We start from the raw sequence: 20,803 nt of genomic DNA, 5'->3' as shown, positions 1-20,803 counted from the left end.
CATTTCTCTTTTTAAAAACTATTTAGACTCAATCATGTCTTCCTCACTGACATTTATAAAACACAACAGAAGACAGATGAGCTACACTGTGTTTATCTGAGGAGCTTGAAAGAAAGTGAGTGGACTTGTTTCCTTGAAGACGTTTCACCTCTCATCCGAGAAGCTTCTTTAGTACTGAGACCAAATGGTGCAGAGTCCCAGCTATTTAAGCCCTAGTGGGAGTGGGAGTCACATGAGTGGCAGATCTACAGCCATCCCCTCTGTTCAAAGATCACAGTGGACATACATGGCATCTTTCACTCTTTCAAACCATCTGTCCTCTCTGAACATTGGCATCTTTGAAAAATTGACCTTTGACCTTTAAATGCAGCTGAGACAGCTGAGTCTTGTACTGTCAAGGTGGCTCTTCTATGTTGTGCCATGCATTTATGAAGTGGCTGTTGGGTTTCTCCAATGTAGACGTCTGAGCACTCCTTGCTGCACCGCACAGCATAGCATACATTACGTTGTTTAGTTCTAGCAGCTAGATAGTGTGCTGGTAAGACTACATTCCTTTGGAGTGGGAATTACAAGTTCGATTTCCGCCCGGTATACAGTAAGGGTCCTGGCTTGACCCCCCCATGCTAAAAAAACCAAACCCTGGAATGGCACGGCTATGGCTGCAGCTCGGACACAAGCATTACACTATATGTTGTACTGTGTATGTGATAAATCGTGATAAGTCGCTTTGTCCCTGGGATGTACCAGATTTTGCCTGAGGTTGTGGCTGGGTCTGAAGTGCACTGGGGTGCCATGAAGAAGCGTTGTAAGGTTTAAATAGCTCGAATGAAAGGTGAAACGTCTTCAAGTACAGACGCTTTTCTTTCCAAGCTCCTTAGATGACCATGACCTGGATGACTGAGAACCTACACAGACATGCGTTGTGTTTAGTCTTATTGTACACAACTAATTTATGAGGTTAACCACCCTACCTCTGAAAATCTTCTCATGTTGACATCTGTAAGGAAGCAGGGGGGAAAGTTGCACATTTTAAAGATGCGTGATGCATTTAATGTGGCATACTTTTGCATTGAAAGATTATTTTTGCAAGTAGTAAGTGGCTGTAATATAACCTCACAGTCCATCTCACCTTCATTGTTTTGACTCACTTGCTTCCTAATGATGCAGATCTTTGTTATAATGAATACAGCAACTAACAACAGGCCGATCCCACCTCCGATCAAAACATACTTAATATCTGAAAGAACAACCAGAGGAAGCCAAGCAGCCATTAACAAACAAGGTAGTGATGAACGATTGAGTAAAGGAATCCCAGTTAGAAAGTTTAACTATAATTTAGAGAAGTAAAACCAAAATCCCTCACATGAAGACCGCTAGTACTGCTTTTTACTGATAGTCACTAAATGGCTCTCATTTTATAGACAGCTCTCATTCAGCTGTCTACAAAATTAGAGCTCAAATTGAAAGCTAATGCTGAATTACTCTGAACGGGGAATGATTCCTTTGAACTGTGCTTGGAAATAAACAAACCCACGAGACCTGGGTCACTCCAGAAAGCAGTTACACTCATGACTAAACACCTGCGAAGGAACAAAACACAGTTTGGGGAATGCCAGCTCATGTTTGCCCCTCCTGATATTCTGAAGAGTGTGTGTGTGTGTGTGTGTGTGCGCATGTGAAAGAGGAGAAGGAAGAGAGTAGATGTTTGATTTCACAACTTGTTTACTTCTTGTAGGAGTAAAGATCTGAGGGTCACGCTCCTCCTGCAAATTAAATTGCATCATCGGCGTTTGCAATTTGAATCCTGAACATTTCTAGGAAGCATTCAGGGAAATGGGCTACTGCTGGTCAGAGTGAGAAATCCCTCACAGGCAACTTCAACTTTACTGCCAGTTACTGGTACAGATGATCACTGATTCAGAACCAAAATGATGGGAAGATTCAATTGTTTAACATTTGAAATCTGACAAAGATTCAGGTGAATGTGCATGAGAAGTTCAACATACATCAGTAATAGTTCACAATCAACTATTAGGGAGCTGCAAGCATTGCAGTTTATTGTTTTTGGGGCTGCATAGTCACAGACTAGTCTAAAAAGCGCTAACAATGGGCATGTGAGCATCAAAACTGGACCATGGGGCAATGGAAGACTGTGGCCTGGTCTCATGAATCATGTTTTCTTTTACATTATGTGGGTGGCCGGATGCCGGTGCAGATTTGTCTACATTCCCTGCCTGGGGAACACCTGGCACCGATGTGCACCATGGGAAGATTTGGGCAATGTTCTGCTCGGAAACTTTGGGTCCTGCCATCTGTGTGGATGTTACTTTGGCACATAAAACCTACCTAAACATGGTTACAGACCATGTACACATTTTCATGGAAATGGTATTCCCTGTTGGCTGTGGCCTCTTACAGCAGGATAATGCTCCCTGCCACAAAACAAAAATGGTTCAGGAATGGTTTGAGGTGTTGACTTGGTCTCCCCAGATATCATCTTGAGCTTCTCTGGGTAGACAAAAAAGTCTGATCCATGGAGGCCCCACATTGCAACTTACAGGACTTGAAGGATCTGTTGCATATTAGTGGAGATACCACGGCACACCTTCTGGGGTCTAGTGGAATCTATGCCTCAATGGGTCGGGGCTGTTTTGGCAGAAAAAGGAGGACCAACACAATATTAGGCATCAGTGGTCATAATGTTATGCCTGATTGGTGTATGCACCCATGTAATATATGAACTAGAGTAATCAAACAAAACTTTCAGAACTTCGAAAGTTTATGTAAGTGCAGCCAGAGAAGAAGTTCAGTTTCTCTCCAGTTAATATTGCATCAGACTAGAATGCACATCAATGTTTCCATCTTAAATATCAGCTTCAGATGACATATCACTGCGACTGATGCAAAGAGATAAATACTGAAGATTGATCTTAGGCAGATGAGTCTGATTACACACTTGATGAACAGACATAAGTATCATGTCATCACATCCTGCTCATGCTCACAACAGCAACGATGACAGAAGAATCAGCAAAAACACACATTTAGGCTCAATGAAAGCAGCAGAGCATATAACCTGGTCTCCATAACGAGCTGATCTAAACCCATATGGGATAGGTTGGGTTAGACCAGAGTTTAAGAGTGAAGAAAGTGTCCTTCAATTGACATTTGGGAAAGCATTTTAGGTGAAATCCATGTGAATTCTCTTGCGAGAGAATACTGTATTCACACCGGCAGTAAAAAATAAGAAATGGACTAAAAGTCAAGAAGGGGCTTTGTGAAACATCCTTTCGTGTCAATCAAAGATGAGCTGGCCTCAGTTGTGTTTTTTCTTTTTGTTTTGCTTCACCGCTGCAAAGCAGCAGTGAAGCATCAGTAAGCTTCAGTGCTCTCCATGCTCTGTAACTTTGTCACTTGCGTGAATTGAGCTGAATTAGGAGGGCATGAAAATATCAAACGGTGGATGCTGGAATCTTTTTTTGTTTGCACTCTTGTGTTTGCTATATATGGCTATTTTATGATTGAGATATTTAAAAAATAATAATTTTCTGCAATCCCCAAATAGTAGAAATAAAGAAAAGCCACAAAGTGCAGATGTGTCCAGATATTTGACTGGTACTGTAAAATCAAAACAATCTGAATGGGTAGACTGGGTAAATAATTACTGGACAGACTGACTCTTAAATGATTGACTGTGAAATATAAAAAGAATGACACATAATTTAACATCAGTCAGAGAAATCTGCAGGTGTTTTGCGGTCTTTAACTTGAGCTTCAACCATAATCCACCTTAAAATTGTTATGTTGTTATTGTTACCCACCTAATGTTTCTGAATCTGCGCCGTCTCCTCTCACACTTGTCAGCAAAAACTCTGAAAAACATTTTTTTCCAGTGAGATTATTTTCAGGTCACAAAAACAGGCCGCTCAAGACAAACAGGAAGGCAGTAACGCCACAGTGAGGTCGCTTCTATCAGATAAGGCGTCTCAACGTTGTGTGCAGTTTACAAAACAAGCAATTGCACAACATTCATAAATTATGAAGTGTGTTCATGTAAATGCAGTGCTTTAAAAATAACGCTGGAGAATAGGAAATGCATTGAAGGCCAGTCTAGAACTTTGACTTGGGTTTTAACCGTTGAAGATATGAGCTATTGTCTAGCAAGCCTGCAGTGGTTAGAGAGGTTAACCTGACTCCTTCCCTCCTGCTTCAGATAACATAAGCTGAGTGTTATATAACAGATGTACTTTTAACAGAAATGCAGTCATTGATACTAATGTGAGGGGCTACAATGTAGCTTGCCATCACCAGTGTGTGAATGGGTGAATGACTGAATGTAGTGTGAAGCACTTTGGGGTCCTTAGGGACTAAGTAAAGCACTATACAAATGCAGGCCATTTAGCATTTTACTTTAGAACAAAAGGATAAACTTTAAATACCAGATTTATAATAGTCCTTTAAATGTAGTAGGACTACAACATGAACATGATAAAGGCCCGTATGTGCATCAGACAGTTTTTGCATAGCTGACTGATGTTTGTCTATCACCAAATATGTTTCACATTAGTAACAGTTCGGAATTTCCCAGTTATGAATGCCCTTTGTCCTGGCATGGCCTAGGCCTCAGTTTGCTAGATTTGATCTGTTACCTATATTAAAACCACATTTACCACTTTGATTGAAAAACCTTTTTTTTTCCAGCTTAGGCTGAACCAAAGCTCTTATTTCCACAAAAACAATAGAAAAAAAAAACCAATTACTGAGTAATTCTTTTTGTATTTTTGTTTTTAGGGTTCATAAAAGTTCACGAAATGTCAAAGCATAGGTGATTATTACATGCTAGCACTGTAACCAGTCAAAGATAAGTCTGTTGCTTTGCACTAAGTAGCAGGCATAAGTATACAAGCTTGGGCTCCAAAGAAACTACATGGCAGCAGCCAAAATGACAACACTTAGGCTTATCTATATTTTTTTCGGTAGCTGGTTGTGTGCCCATAAGTTTCAGTTACCCAATTCCTTCACAAAGTTTCAGGCCAACAGAAGGAGTGACATACATCATCCCTGTTTGGTGCATTAAAGCTGCAAGACCAGACATGCAAGACCAGACATGGGCAGAGCACAGGAAGAAAACACTGAAATTTATGACACCCCTGAGCCAGGCACTCAGTCTCCAGCTGCTCCTTCAGAGGCCAAAATAAGTGGAATGGTGCTGTGTGAGGTTAAGTATATAACTGCAGCAGAGTGCTGCTGAAACAGAGCACACATGCTCAGCAATTGGCTCTCTTACAGATTGGAACCATGAGTCACATTCAAGGGGCAGCTCTTAGACTCGGTCTGCTGTTACCATAAGCCAGATGATAAATGAGAAGCAAAGGAAATAGATTTTCAGCAGAAACCAGCAAGTGTGGGTTAAATGCCTTGCTGAAGGACACAAGCAGTAGTTGGATGATTGTACGACTGGCTGTTGCTGGGGTCAAACCTGTGACTCGTCAGGAAAAGATCTATGTGTTATTTATCGGTCTATGGCAATTGCTGCTTAACACATCCTGAGTGCTGCAGGACTGAGTAAGATAAAATTTCAAGTGAACAGACTGTATGACCTCTTATATAATGTGCCATATCCAGTAGTTACAGGAGGCACAGTCTGACTGTTCACTAAGGGTTTGACTCAGGTCAAATGGCTGAAAATATTAATACCATGTACATTACAAATTAATATAAAAAAAAACATTGCGTGAATATATCATAAAGGAGTAGATGGAGCAAACAGCAGAATGTGTAAGAGATATTCAGACTGTAATATTTCAAACTGAGACTCAAAGGCTATTTCATGGGCAGAAGTGGGCAATTCCTTCGTTATGTCATTATCAATTAAGTAGGTAAAAGGTTTTTGAGTTAATTTGAAGTATGTTGCTTGCATTTAGAACAGACAACATGTAGTCAAAGGAGCTCTCCATGCAGGTGAAATAAGCCACCCTCAAGTCGTGAAAACAGAAAAAACCCATCTGGGGAAATTGCTACAATATTAGGAGTGGCAAAATCTGTAATTTGGTACATCCTGAGCAAGAAAGAAAGCACTGGTAAACTCAGCAACACAAAAAGAGCTGGACGTCCATGGAAGACAACAGTGGTAGAAGATCGGAGAATCATTTCCATGGTGACGAGAAACCCTTTCACAACAGCCATCTAAGTGAACAGCACTCTGTCTCATCTATGGATGCACCCAGTTAAACAAGCTTGTAAACTTTAGCTGATACCTCAGCACTCCAACTTTCTATCCAAATAAGGTCAATTTTGCCTCCAACAAATACTAAGATGGTAAAGGACGAAGTGCAAAATCAAGAATTCACAACCCATCTTAGCAGTGCACGACTAATAGTTGTCCTGTGGACAGATTCCCCCACCTGAGCTGTAGATCTCTGCAGCTCGTCCAGAGTCACCATGGGCCTCTTGGCTGTATTTCTGATCAGCGCTCTCCTTGTTCGGCCTGTGAGTTTAGGTGGACGGCCTTGTCATGGTATGTTTACAGTTGTGCCATACTCCTTCCATTTCTGAATGATGGCTTGAACAGTGCTCCGTGGGATGTTCAAGGCTTGGGAAATCTTTTTGTAGCCTAAGCCTGCTTTAAATTTCTCAATAGCTTTATCCCTGACCTGTCTGGTGTGTTCTTTGGACTTCATGGTGTTGTTGTTCTCAATATTCTCTTAGACAACCTCTGAGGCCATCACAGAGCAGCTGTGCTTGTACTGACATTAGATTACACACAGGTGCACTCTATTTAGTCACTGGCACTCATCAGGCATGGCACTCATGTCTATGTAACTGACTGCACTCAGACCAAAGGGGGCTGAATAATTACGCACACCCCATTTTTTAGTTATTTATTTGCAAAAAATGTTTGGAATCATGTATGATTTTCGTTCCACTTCTCACATGTGCACCACTTTGTGTTGGTCTTTCACGTGGAATTCCAATAAAATTGATTCATGTTTGTGGCTGTAATGTGACAAAATGTGGAAAAGTTCAAGGGGGCCGAATACTTTTGCAAGCCACTGTAAACAATTCTTGGCCCGCTGATACTAAAGAGCCCAAAGTGTGCCAAGAAAATATCCCCCACACCATTACATATCACTACCTATACCTACACTATTCATGCTGCTGAATCCCTGATTCATGTTGTTTCATAACTCTTTATCTACATCAAATTCTGTTCCTACCATTGTGATGTGGCAGCAGAAAGACTCATCAGACCGGGAAATGTTTCTCCAATCTTCTGTTGTCCAGTTTTGGCGAGCCCAATGCGAGCTGTAGCCTCAGTTTCCTGTCTTAGCTGACAGCAGTGACACTTGGTGTGGTGTGCTGTAGCTTATCTGCTTCAAGGTTTGCATTCAAAGACTTACTGTTGCCTTCCTAGAAGCAGTCTGTCCATTCTCCTTTGATCTCTGATCGAAATACTCTTCACTTCAGCACGTTATCTTAATCAAACTACGCTGTCTGATTAAATACTTGCATTAATAAGCCGCTGAACCTGTTCAGAGAGTATACATGTACAAGTGCATACAAGCATGCATTGTACTCACCAGTTAAAAAGATAATCCTGATTGCTGCCAGCAAACATCCACGTGTCTTAAACACTCTCATCGTTCTTGCTGTCTGCAACACACTCACTGACTTCTTGAATTGCCTTTCAGCCTTTCATACAACAACAAAGCATTTCCTGAGCTTGTGGGCTTCAAAGCTTTGCTGACTAAAAGATTACATCTATCTTCCTTCTTTTGTATGTCACATTTCCCTGTGCATGTTAAATTGACAAATACAACTTCTGGGTGTTATTAGTTGCAGTGTGCTGTATTTCTGTTGCTTTATAATGCAAGTTTGCTACAAAAGTTTCATAAATTCCTCAGATGTGGTCAACAGTCTGTGTTTGTTGTTTGTGCAGTCAATTTGATATTCACACCCGTCTGTTTATTAATGAACATCATTAACTGTGTGGCACTGATCCGTTTGATACGCGTTGGCAGGTATTGTTGGTTGTTTGCGTCGAGAGATGTTGGCACGGTAAGCATGATGTTCCATTGGATTTATTTCTGTCACCAAGATATTACAGGTCAAGGTGTCCGCTCAGACCAAACTGGCACCAGACCAGCATTGACTTGCAGCGTACCATGAAGTCATGAAGTTGTCATGAATATTTTGGTAGAGCCATGGTTTAGCCATGTCTAACAGCTTCACGTCTTCTATGATGATGATTCAAGTGCATTTTTAAAATCCTTTTGCTTGAAAGTTACTTGCCTTATCAGCATTGGGGGTTTACATTACTACAGTAGTGGTGTAAGTCCCCCTCTGGGTAAGTCCCCCTCTGGGTAATAATGATAGTCTGTTGAGTCATTTCTTCCAACAGATCAAAGCACATTTCTAGCCTCAGCTGCAGATGAAAAAGAAATGTTTAACAAAACACCTTTAATGTCTATTATAATAACAGAGCAGCTCTGTAGTTTGCAGAATTTCCTTTCTGCAGTGACCTACTTGACTCTTTTATTTTCACTATGCAAATTTTCTTGAGAAATCAGTAGTCTTATAAATAATTATCTTATTATTAATTATTTATAATAATTATCTTAGAAATAATTATCTTATTACTGTGACAAAACAAATTTCCCACATGTGGGACTAATAAAGGTTATCTTATCTTATCTTATCTTAATTGTTACACAATATATTCCCTGTTTTAAGGGATGTCAGACATAGCAGTTACTCAGTTTGAGTTTATAATCAAGATACGAATGTAGCTGGTAAAACAACAAGTCATGTATCAGGTCTTTCTTGATGCTTTTTACCTATTTTTACCTTCACTGCACCTCCACTGTACATGATCTGTCTCAGCTGTCCTAGAATTCCCATACCTGGGTTTATTAGCCTGCCAGAACTTGAGGCCGGTTACCCCCTTTCCCTGCCTGTCCCAATTCTCAGCAGGCATGAAGAAGCATGATCCAGGCTGGTGTCAGATGTGGGTGTCAGTCATAATGGTAAAAACAAAGCCTGGATCTGGACTGTGAGGCACTGATCTTGTTTATTGGTTGTTGGTTTTTTTCCATTCTCTTTATGCACATCAGTCAATGCCTCTGATGTTCATATATATCCCAGTTCGACATATTTAAATAACCAGAGATAGGATTCTCATCAATGTGTATGCATAAACATTGTATACTTTGAACAGCACCACAATGAAAAAGTGTCTTTTTTAAATAATTTACAGTAATATTCTTCTATAAAACAGGCAGACCCTTGAAGTACTACAATTAACCAGAAATAACTTCTATGCAAGGGAAACGCATAGATGTGGTGGTTAGCACTGTTGCCTTACAGCAAGAAGGTCCTGGGCTCAGATCCACTATCTGGGTGTGGTCTGGAGTTTGCACGTTCTCCCTTATTAGTATGAGTTCACTTAATGGTGTTAGTTTAACTGGTGATTCTAAATAGCCCATAGATGTGAATGGTTGTCAGACTCGTGACCTCTTGAGGGTGTTCTCCTCCTCTCGTCCTATGACAGCTGTGATTGGCTCCAGTGGATAAATGGAAGAAAACGGATAGTTAGCTTACATGGATTTTGCATAACTGGTTTTCAGTCTCTGATATCAGATTTCTGACAAGTTTGAACAAACTTTCATGGAAAATTCCATCAGTTGCAAGCTGTCCAACATTCCCGTGTTAATTCCCACGTGTGCATCTATGCCAGGTTAAACAAATGTGTATGGAGTGTATGTATTTGTGGAAGTGCTCATATTTACTGTAGATTGTTTAGCCTAATGCTTTAAGACATTGTGTGAGCTGTTTGTCCATTTATCATAAATGCATACCTAAAAGAAAGGCTGGCAAGTGCATATTCCTTACAGTTCCTTACTATTGCAGGTCTCTGAATGCTTGAGCTAGCCAAGATGACAGCAGATAAAAAGTGAAATAGCCATGTCTAAATTAGCTTACTAAAATTACTTGATGTTTACCAGCTGCTGAAAAAAGTCAAAATTCCAGTTAACTGAGTTATTCCACTTAAAATAGGTGAAGCTATGGCTGTTGCAAAGGCTACAGTTGACCTATTTTTGGTGACTATATTTTCCCGTATAAAATAAATTTGAGCTGCCCAACGTTTCTCAAACACTCAACTTCCTCCATTTTGAGACTACACAAGGTTAACCACTACATATGACCTCACCTATCGACTTTCTCTGCCTCACAAAGGGTAACAAGTCAACAAAATTCCAGCTCTGTCTCATCGTAATCTCACAGCAACAACAGCTGCTGGTCCTAAAACTAGATTACTCAGTCACACAGAGTCTTGTAAACAGAGCTTCAACAACAAGAATGAGCCCAGCTCCGCCGTATCAGTCAGCAGACGTCTGCCTCCAGCTGCCAATCTCCACTTCAGGGACTTTGTGATGCAATATCAGAAAGCTTGTTTCCCCGGGAGACAGTAGCAGAATTAGTCAGCTGCTAAATGCTAGCGAGTGGTATAACCATAAAAGTGTACATCATTCGTCTTTATTGTCCAAGGATAAACCCAAACAATGGCTAATCTCTATTGACAGGAAGGCCTTGTCATGTTTTCAGGGTTGGCAAAGGTAAAGAGTGGGCCCATGTCTATCAGCCCTCACTGCCTTGTTATAAAAATAACCAATGACAGTGTTCATTTCATCCTGCCCCTCTGTCTTGCCCTGCCACTCGACACCCACTGGATATTCCAATGTGAGCAAGCTAGCTGGGCCCTCTGTTGCTGCTCAGTTTGGCCACACCGACTTGTGCGTCTATTTTGGTATCATTTGAGTTCACAATCAGAAGCCTGGCGACACCAGCGCATTCGAACATGGATCTCAGGGCTTGACTCACTTTGGTGAGCTTTCTTTATTTCTTCATCCACACCAGCGATTGACAACATTTAACTATAAACGTGTTCTCGACAGGCGGATCCTTGGATTCTACATTTTGGACTTGGTTTTATGCAAACCTCGGACTCTTAAACTCAGCATGAAAGACCCATCACCAAGGTGAGGGAGCAGTGTGATTTTTATATAAAGACATGTACCTTAAAACCTTTAAACTTTTCAAAGTTTTGTGCTAAACATTAATCTCAAAAATCGGACATACATTAGTTTTCTTACTCTAAAATAACCGTGTTTATTTATTTTACTTTCACATCAGATATACTAACATTGAGAACAATTAGGACAACTAAAATTACACTCCAGTGGTTTTTGCCTTTATACAGTATAGGTGACTTGGATAACTCATTCCTTGGGTATAAATACACAGGCAGATGCTGGGAAAGTACCGTGGCGCTAACTGATCTCTGCTTTAAGATGGTTGGCAAGTGAAGAGTCCTGGAAAGCCAAAGTCTTCTGTAAGTCTAGTCTAGGATACAGTAAAGCGACACAGTTTTGGATATTTAATCTGTTAGGTTCAGATAATAAAATAAAAGTAAATATCATAATATTCATTTATCTTATTTTTCTCTCTGTTTTAAATGTATCCACCTTTCCTGAAAATCATTCTTGACTGTGAATGTAAACACTTCTTTGGAGAGAGACCTGCTTTCCATTTATTCCATTTCAATGCGCTAAACATATCTATAATTCATGAAGTGTGTACGGTTATATTTGTCTCAATCAAACCTCTTATATGGAGAGAAATGGTTGTGTGAATAGTTGAAGACTTGAGTTATATGTCTGTGGCTATGCTCCCAGGTCAGGCCGTATAAATAGGTTAATGAGCTATTCTAAAACCTCACCCACATAGCTCAAGGAAGCTACAGTAGAGCAGCTGCTGCTGATCTGTGACACTGACTGACGATTTACTCACATTTCCTGCCTTCTTTTCTATAGATTCATGTCAATATTGTCATGCATCTAAAGCTTAGCAAAAAATATATCTAGATAACAGCTGAACAAGTGTTTGACATTTAAATGAAAGATCTTCTTCTTTTAAAGTGAATGTTGCATGTGAAGAATATCATTATTTCAAATATGTGGACACAAATAACAGAAATCTTCATATTATTCCTAAAAAAGGGAAGCATTTATTTTCATCCCATGCTTGGTGCTCACAGCTTAAGGCATCATGCGATGCTTAAAATAACTGCATGGTATGAAGTGTTTGTCTACTGCCTGCATAGTGACAGCATGGCTGTAGCCAGCACATGTTGTGTACATAAAGGTCATCAGTGCAGCGAGTTCAAAACCATTTAAAGTAATCATGTCAGTCAAACAACCATTTTTGGATTCTTGACTTGCACAAATGCTAACAGTTAACTGCTTAAACTGTGTGACAGTTAAACGGTTTTAGAAAAGCTTATGTGAAAACTAACACTGATTTCACTGGCTTGTTTTTTAGGAAATTTACGTAACCCACCGCTTTCCAGATGTCATCCTGAGCTGGAAGAAACTGGAACCTGCAGAGGAGAAGCAGCTGTACAGGAGGCACAGCTGGTGATGCAAAGACGCAAAGACAGTCGCTGACATCATGAGCTGCGTGGAAAAGCGACACATGAGCCATCGGGCAGGGAGCATGCTCCACCACCGCTTCCCCAATGGCTTCACGGACTTGTTCATGGACGAGACCGATCGGGAGGTTAGCACTCTCACCGATCGAGCCTTCCGAAGTCTCTGCGTTGGAGATGATGCAGTTTACAATGATGACTTCTTGTGTGGATACTCGCCTTTCAGCTGCCACAAACCTCTGGTGGAGGAGCCACTTAAAAAGAATCCTATTAAGGAATCTAAAAAACAGGGGCAAAGCAAAAGTGAGAAAAATCACACCCAGCCATGGAAACACCATCAGCAGAAAACTATATCCCACATGTCATCTTTCCTCAAAGCTTTAAGCGCCACAGAGGAAAGCTGCAAGGGGATGTTAATCAAAAATGGAAGCACGACTGATGCTAATGGAGAATCGTGGGATAAAACGGCACTTCGCAGCATTCAGAGAGAGCTGTCAGAATTCTCCTCAGATTATCACACCAGTCTCACAGATCATCATTACAAAAACTCTCTTAAGCATCAGTCTGCTGATGGCTCATCCAACAAAACTGGCAAAGACATCGGCCTTCCTACAGGAAAATCCAAAAGGATTAAAAATGGGAAGGCCACTGTCAAATTAAGAAAACTTAACATTAAAAACTTTTTTCTCCACAGTGAGTTTAGTCCTTTTCAGACATGGACTGATTTTAACCAGTTCCCCTTTGTCCAGGGGGACACAGTGAGCTCCGTTCTCCCCCTAGATAATATCCCTAAAATGTACGAGTTGCCGCTGTACAAGGAACTAACCAAGGCATGTAGAAAAGAAACTTTGCATGCGGAGAAGCCTCTGTCATCTCAGAAAGAAGAAGCTCAGCCTTGTTCTCCCACTGCTCCTAAACCCATGCCTCCCCCACAACCACCAAAGGTCCTACCAAAGCCCTCAGTGGCTCCAGCTGAGAAGAGGTGCTCATCCGATGGAGGGAATGGAACTGCTGCCCCCTGGAGGCGCAACAGGTCCAGAGCAACAAGTGCTGTTCTGGTCAATCAGCCTGGGATGACTCCTCCAGAAAACCATTTGAAAACAGTGGATGAAAGTCTTTTGTTGGTCAAAAAGGAAGTCATATCTGTGGAAGTCAAAGCAGTTGAGGAGGTCAGCTCTGTAGCTTCTACTCCGTTCAACATCTGCCAGCTGATGACTCCGCTCATTCCCTCCAGGCAGCCGACAGAAACATCAGAAATCCTCCAAACGGTCCTCTCGCCTTCTGCATTTGACCTTCCGCTCAGACCGCACTCTGAGGCCAAGGGGACCCCTGAACCTCAAGTTAAGCGGGACAGCTACAAATCACTGGCCTCCAGCATCCTCTTCAACCTCAAAGACAATAGGAAAAGGGTGAAGAGCCGCTACAGTCCCCCTAAATTCAAAACTGTGGAGCTGCCCGAAGGCGGCACAGACGACAATCAGAAAAATCCACGAGCTGGTTCTGAAGGCAGTGGATCTGGTTTAAGCACACCTGCCATGACGAAAGATGGACTGACAGTCTGCAGTCCTATTTTGGAATCCCACGGATCCCCAACTGTTGATCTTACAGAGGATAGGTCTGACAGGCCTCTGTCAGACGATTATTTGTTGTCAAATCTACTTCAGAGCAAAAGGGAGGCTCTTGGGGAAGAAAACTCCACGCCCCCCTTTATATACCCAAAGAAGAACAAGAGCTCAATGGCTAAAAAGCAAAACTACCCTTCTTTGAATCTGTACAAGAAAGCCAGCCCTGTTGACGGTGATATAAAATATCTTCAAGTCCCTCAGAGCACACCTGCACATACAGATGCACCAACCGAGATGCAGAAAGTTTCGCCGCTTATGCTAAACAAAGAGCTTTCCCCTAAGGCACTGCCAACGAACACGGGGCTTTCACCAAACACTTCAAATATCATCAAAGATTGCTTACCCCTAATTTCACCCCACACGCTTGAGAATGAGGGTCTGCCATCAGTAGGGAAAAGGCCCCCAAATGTGCCAGAGAAAACAAAGTGTCCAGTGAAAGACAGGAAGGATAAAGTCTTTGGGGCACAGCAGATGTCTAAGGAAAAAGAGGCCAGTGGCCAAATAATAAGCACAGTGGATGTGATCAGAGCAGCGAGAGAAGCAATTAATGCAGCCAAAAATAAAGCTCAGTCAGATAGCATCAACAAGCACGCAGCAGACAGAGAAGAACTGCGGCAGAAAGAAATTGATGAGAATGTTTCAAAGGAGGTGTTAGGCAGCAAGAAGGAGAGTTTGGTGGCAGAAAGCAATTTTTTATCCCAAAACAGGAATGAACTGAATAATGGAAAGCAGGTTAGCAACAGTAGTAATGTCAAGAAAGAGCCACCACCTGTTCCAGTGAGAAATATTGCTAAATCTGATATTAAACTTCCTCTTGATAAACAGCAAATGCGTAATGATGAATTGGAGGAACCAAAACTAGATTTGCCACCAAAAGAAAATGATTCCATCCAGAAACAAGGCAAGCTAAAATATATATTCTCAGCCAGACAGAATAACTATATAAAATATCAGAGATTTGCAGTGACCGATGATGAACAAGTCGAGGAGAATGAAGAGGGCAATCCGAACGTGAATGCAAGAGGGGAGTTGGATGAGGAGGCGAGAGAAATTAAAGACAGCGAGCACATAATTAATGATTTGAATGCTTTGAAAGAGCTGGAGAGAGCTAGGCTTGGTAATCGCATTCTCGAAAACGCGAGGAGCAAACTGGAGGTGGTTAACATAGACGAGGAGACGAAGGCTAAAAATGATCTGATCTCAAGGGAGCTTCGAAATATAAAGAGAGGCATGCTGTCGATAAGAGGCAACACGTCAGCCAAGAGAGAAATGTTTGCAAAGAGAGAAAAGGAGCAGAACAAACAGGAGGACTTCGCAAAGTTAGATAGCAATGTAATCGTAAACAAAGCGCTCATAAATGACAACTATGACAAAGCCAAAATGGCACTCGAAGAGATCATCTCAGAAAGGGAGAGGAAGAAGAATAAATTAACAGAAGCAGATGCAAATCCACAGTTAGATGAGAAAGTTTGCAGTGAAAGTTATACAGCAAGGGCACAGCAAAGTAAAAACTCTACAAAAGATGCTATCACAGTGAGGAGAGAGAAAGAAAATGACAGCACTTCTGCGCTTAAAGAAAAGGAACTAAAAGAAATGTTGAGTGATCTGAGAGACCACAATCACCTGAAACAGATTTTGGCACAGACTGAACCTAGACTTGGAGAATCACACAGATCAGGCGGTAGGGTAGCACTACCTGGCTTGAACAAGATTAGCAGTGAGGTGAACACACTCCAAAAATCTACAGGCAGACATTTGAATGACAAACTTACCGATCGTTCTAGTCACGATAATCCAGAGGCTAATTCAAAACAAGTTGCTAGACAGGTGTCTGAGGATAGCGGAGATTCCCTGATGAATGAAACTGTAGGCAGCAAAGTCGACACTCCTCCTGTTCCTCCTAGGATCAAAAAAGGTGGTAATAGGAGACGTGGAAGCGTCGCTAGCGAGAAAGACTCTGTGGATGAAAATGTCTGCAACAAAGATGGGAGATATGAAAATCTTGAGGTACACCTTAACGCAACGGGGAAAGATTTAGCTGTACAAGAGGTAAATACTGATTATGCTGTGCCCAGTCAGAGTGAAATCAGCTCCAGTAACGAGAGGTGGAATTTGGAGAAAAGTCTGATATCATCACAGTTCAGTGCAACTTGCAACAACTTGCACATAAATATGAGCCCAAGGAGTGCGTCAGCTGAAAACAATGCTGCTAAGGCACAAGAGGCATGCAGGATAAAGCGAAAGGCCCCATTAAAACCAGATCATTTAATCACAGCAGATGGGACGGTGACTAAGAATGTAGTAATGGATGAAGAACCTACGAAAATACATGAACCGACTGAGGATAAAAATGTGGATTCAGAAGCTCATAGCGAAATCCCCAGAGACATAATATCGCCCTTGCTGCTGGTGAATGGTGTTAGTGTAACTCAGAGCCCGCCCGATCAGGCCAGCTTGTCCTCGAAATCCTCGTACTTCTCTGTGGAGAGCACACTCCACAACTTTGAAAATGTAACTGAAGAGGTGAAGGTGGTTAACGAGGCAGTGCGAAATGTTTCGCGGAACACAAGAGGCGATTCGGACAGGGCAGAAGTGGAATATTATTCTTTAAGTGATCACGAAAGCGAGCCAGATGCTATAAAGCAACCCGTAAAGTCTCCTCAACAAGAGCTGGAAGTATGGAAGGCTAGCAAAGAGAGAGAAGATGCAGATACAGATGAAAGATTAAGTAACAATGAAAGTAATTCAGCAACTCTGTCACCTGTTAATACTTTCTCACCGACCTTGGGGATCCCTTCCCTGTTTAAAGTCAAAGACAACACTTTTAGTAACAAATTAAGGAAGACCATACAACCCTGGTCGCCCAGAGGGAGTCTGAGTGGTTCAGAGAGGGGAGAGGATGAGCTACATCATGCAAAGGAATGTCCAGAGCTCACACTGGCTAATGAATCCAGTGCTACCACCAGTGGGAGGGCCGTAATTCTAGCAGACATTCTTATGCCTACAGAGATGACATCGATTCAGTCAGCACCCCAGCTGGTTTATCCTTCAGATCTTCAAGATGAAAACCCACAGAAGTCACAAGCTGGAGGGTTCCTCACTGTGCCACAGGAGGAAGACAGATTTTCCGGGTTAAGCCCATCATCAGAAGGAGTGGAAAGTCTAACCACCAGCACAGCTGACACATCTGAGGAGACGGTGTTAAACGCTGGGCTGACAGAATATGATACGACAATGGGGTTCAGCCAAAGTGGCGGTGATAATGAAAGCCAAACAGGTCTGCTGAAGCCACCGCCCGTCCTACCTAAATCGGAAAAGGCAGTTCTAAAAGCAATCAAGCTTGCAAATAGAAGGATAAAGAAAGAAGAGGCCCAAAAGTCACCTCACAGGTCTTCTCAAAGCAGCAGCAACAGTAGCAAACACAGAGCAGAAAGACACAAGGCTGATAAGTCTGAGCACAAAAGCAGCACTGGTAACAGAAATGGCAGGAGGAGCGAGAAAGAACACAGAGGAAAAATTGAGGACGATCACAGCAGAAGCCACCATAGTAAAAACAGCAACAGCCAGTGTGAGCAACTGCTAAACAAGAAAGAAAGTCCCAGCTGCAACAAATCAGAAGTCAAGCATGAGACTCTGAGACAGGATCACGAATCATTGGAAAGTAACAACCAGAGGAGAGAAGCCCTACCCAGTATGGCATCGGAAAGACAAGGCCGCAGCAGCCGCAGACACACTGGAGATAAGACAGAGCAAAGACATTGCAGTAGCGACAGGATCATCAGTAACGTGCCCGTCTACAAAGCTCACATCAGTGAGAAACAAGTGCCAGACAGGGCTTTGCATCGAACACAAAGCACTGACCGGCATTTAGGAGATAGAGCCGAGCGCAGACTCAGCGCCGACATGCCGGTCAATGAGAAGCTTGATCCCAGAACCCAACGCATTGAGAAATCCATCATGGATGAGCTTCAGCAGAGAGGCCGAGCCAGAAACAAGTCTAACAGAGACAACCCTCTGAGACGGAGCCACAGTATTGATGCATATGCCACAGAAGTACCTCGCCCTTCACCCCTATCAAGCCACACCAGCCAGCTGTCTCGACAGTCTAGCATGGAGCATGCTATCGTTACGCAGTCCTTCCCCATGACCCAACGTAAGCTGCTCCAGGATCCAGACTCAGGACAGTATTTTTTTGTAGACGTGCCTGTACAAGTCAAGACGAAAACCTTCTTTGATCCTGAAACAGGAAGCTATGTGCAGCTGCCAGTCCAGCCACCAGAAGGTGCTGTCCCTAAGGCATCCCCTATGGAGGTCTTGAGCCCTCCTTTGGTTGTTTACCATGGCTTTGTCCCAGTGCCTCTGTCGCCCATGGCTCCGAAAGCTACAATTCAGGCACCTCATTTGGAACCAGAGGACTTTGAGCAGAGGAATATAGAGAGATCAATGCAAATGTACTGTAAAGATGCACATCCATATTTGGAACCTCTCTATGGTCAGAACGAACACATGTTAGGGGAGTTCATAGGCACTGAGGAACTCGACTGTCCTAGCTGATGGGCCAGAGGGTTTAAAAGGAATGCTGTTTTATATCACTGAATTGTGGTGTTTGTTGCATTCCAGGAGTTTTTTAAAAAATGCTTTTGTCACATTAAAACTCTTTCCCAACCAACTTTGCCTTCTTATACTATACCGGCATTTGACAGAAGGACTATTAAAAAGCAACAACACTGTAGTGATGGATCTTTCTCTGTTTGGTTGTTGAACGCTGGTACAAAACAGCAATCCCAGAAAGAAATAATTGCTCTTGTAAATACTTTTTGTTGTACTGCTACATTTGGCCTGTTACAGACAGAATGAGGAAAAATGCACCACAAATGTTCCCAGGAATGTAAAGTTCATTGCCAATGCATATTTCAGGGCGTTTTTTCCCTTCAGTGTTGACTGTTTTTGCAGTTTAGATCTGTGATTGTGGTTTTGTTTTTCTTGCCTTCCATTTTCAGGAGGCACTGAAGTTGTGTTGGATTTGTAAAGCTACTGAAGCCATTAATGGCTTTGTGAAAAGAGAATGGCTTTTAGATGAGCATAACCTGACAAAAGATGACGACTTATTGGATGAATGATGTAGAATGTGCTAATTTAAATGTGGTTGAAAGGGTTTGCGTAAGATTTTTGAGTAAAATGGACATGGATGTTCCATGTACATAATGTATTTAAGTATAAACAGAGAGGGTGGGCTTCACTGTAAAATGTTTATTTATTGTAAATGCTGACAGTTTGTTATATATTACAGTTGTATTGGGTCTCCACAACTGTGTAGATATTGTAGCATTTCTTTTACTACCTGCAAGGTTTGTTGTCTTGAGAGTTCCTTTTTCACCAGACATATACAGTCATTTGTCATTCGATATACTTGAACCAAATCTTATTGATTTTAACTATCTCCATACCACAACATTTTGGAAACCTTTGCATGCTAAAGTCCAAATTGCACATTTTGATTATGTTTGCATTTATACTGTCTGAAAGCTTCAACTGGTATTATTGGAATTCATGTTTTGTATGGAGAGGATATGAGGGAGAATTTGTTTTGCAAGTTTGTAGAATCAAGCAGGGCTGTCTTGTGTCTGTGATGCATTCCAATAAAAGAAAATAACTACTGTTATGGGTATTTGCTTTAAATTGGATTAGTGAATGGTTAGAGTACAGGCTGAACCAGCAACATAATACTAAGTGTTCTTTTAATATAAGCTTTATTCATCAGTAACACACAGATTCATACAAACATATCTTTTGACTTCCTGTTTGGGGGACGAACTGCTCTTCGACCTGAGTCACAGCAGCACCACTGAACAGCCATTCTTCTACCTTTTCTAATTATCATCCTGCTGCTGTTTAACTTTAGTTTCTTTTTAGCCCAATCTCTCTCAATCTTCCTTGCGGGGCTGAGCCTTTTTCGCAGGCTGCCTTTGTAAATAACAGTGAGTACTTTCGCCTGCTTAAATGAAGGTTACATTGACTTGTTGCACCATCTTTTGGCACAAAGTGGTATTGCATGGAAGTAAAGCCCCAGCCATAGTTCAGCTTCTGTTACTTATGGAAGCTCATCTCTGCCAGTGGGGGGGGGGGGGGGGGGGGGGAATAAGTAAAAGGAAAAAACTTTGAGTTAATAAGTAGAAATTTCACATAAATAATTTGAAATTCTGAGAAAATAATTCAAATTTTTGTTTTAGTAAGTTGAAATTTCAAGTTGCCTCTGCCAATTGGGAAGATCTTTGAAGGATTTGAAGTCATTTCCTTGTCACCCAGAAGCAGATGACATCGTTTACAGAGTTTTCTGATTTGCAGAGCAAACTTGGAATTTTGAGTTATTTTCTCAAAATTTCAACTTATATACTCAAAATCTTGAGATACCTAGCTCAACATTTACAGGTTACAGTACAAGCTGAACTCCAACCTGCTGCTGACCTTCTACCGCTCGTCCATTGAGAGCCTGCTAACCTACTGCATCACGGTATGGTACGGCAGCTGCACCAAAGCAGATAGAGTGAGGCTTCAGAGTGTGGTCAAGACAGCACAGAAGAGCATCGGCTGCCCTCTCCCCTCCCTGATGGACATTTATTCCTCCCGCTGCCTCAGCAGAGCAGCAAACATTATCAAGGACAGCTCCCACCCTGGCTTCAACATGTTCAGC

General features: G+C 41.9%; 1 protein-coding gene across 2 annotated transcripts; it reads left to right on the top strand.

The window, feature by feature from the left end:
* The first annotated feature begins 10,720 nt into the window (after positions 1-10,720).
* On the top strand, positions 10,721-19,770 carry LOC113027666 (uncharacterized). Of its 2 annotated transcripts, XM_026177331.1 has the most exons (3): positions 10,721-10,885; positions 10,956-11,039; positions 12,382-19,770. In XM_026177331.1, the coding sequence occupies exon 3, from the start codon at positions 12,511-12,513 to the stop codon at positions 18,664-18,666; it is 6,156 nt and encodes a 2,051-aa protein (XP_026033116.1). In that variant the 5' UTR covers positions 10,721-10,885; positions 10,956-11,039; positions 12,382-12,510; the 3' UTR covers positions 18,667-19,770. The 2 variants fall into 2 exon arrangements, with proteins under 2 accessions (XP_026033116.1, XP_026033115.1); XM_026177330.1 differs by having other exon boundaries at positions 10,721-11,039.
* The last annotated feature ends 1,033 nt before the right edge of the window (positions 19,771-20,803 follow it).

This window comes from Astatotilapia calliptera, chromosome 8, assembly GCF_900246225.1.
Source record: "Astatotilapia calliptera chromosome 8, fAstCal1.2, whole genome shotgun sequence".
Classification (NCBI taxonomy): Eukaryota; Metazoa; Chordata; class Actinopteri; order Cichliformes; family Cichlidae; genus Astatotilapia; species Astatotilapia calliptera.
The sequence above is the reverse complement of the archived record's forward strand: the minus strand, read 5'-3'. Positions and strand labels throughout refer to the sequence as shown.

Coding starts and splice junctions, on each gene's coding strand:
- LOC113027666 (XM_026177331.1), top strand. CDS start 12,511: ATGAGCTGCGTGGAAAAGCGACACATGAGCCATCGGGCAGGGAGCATG.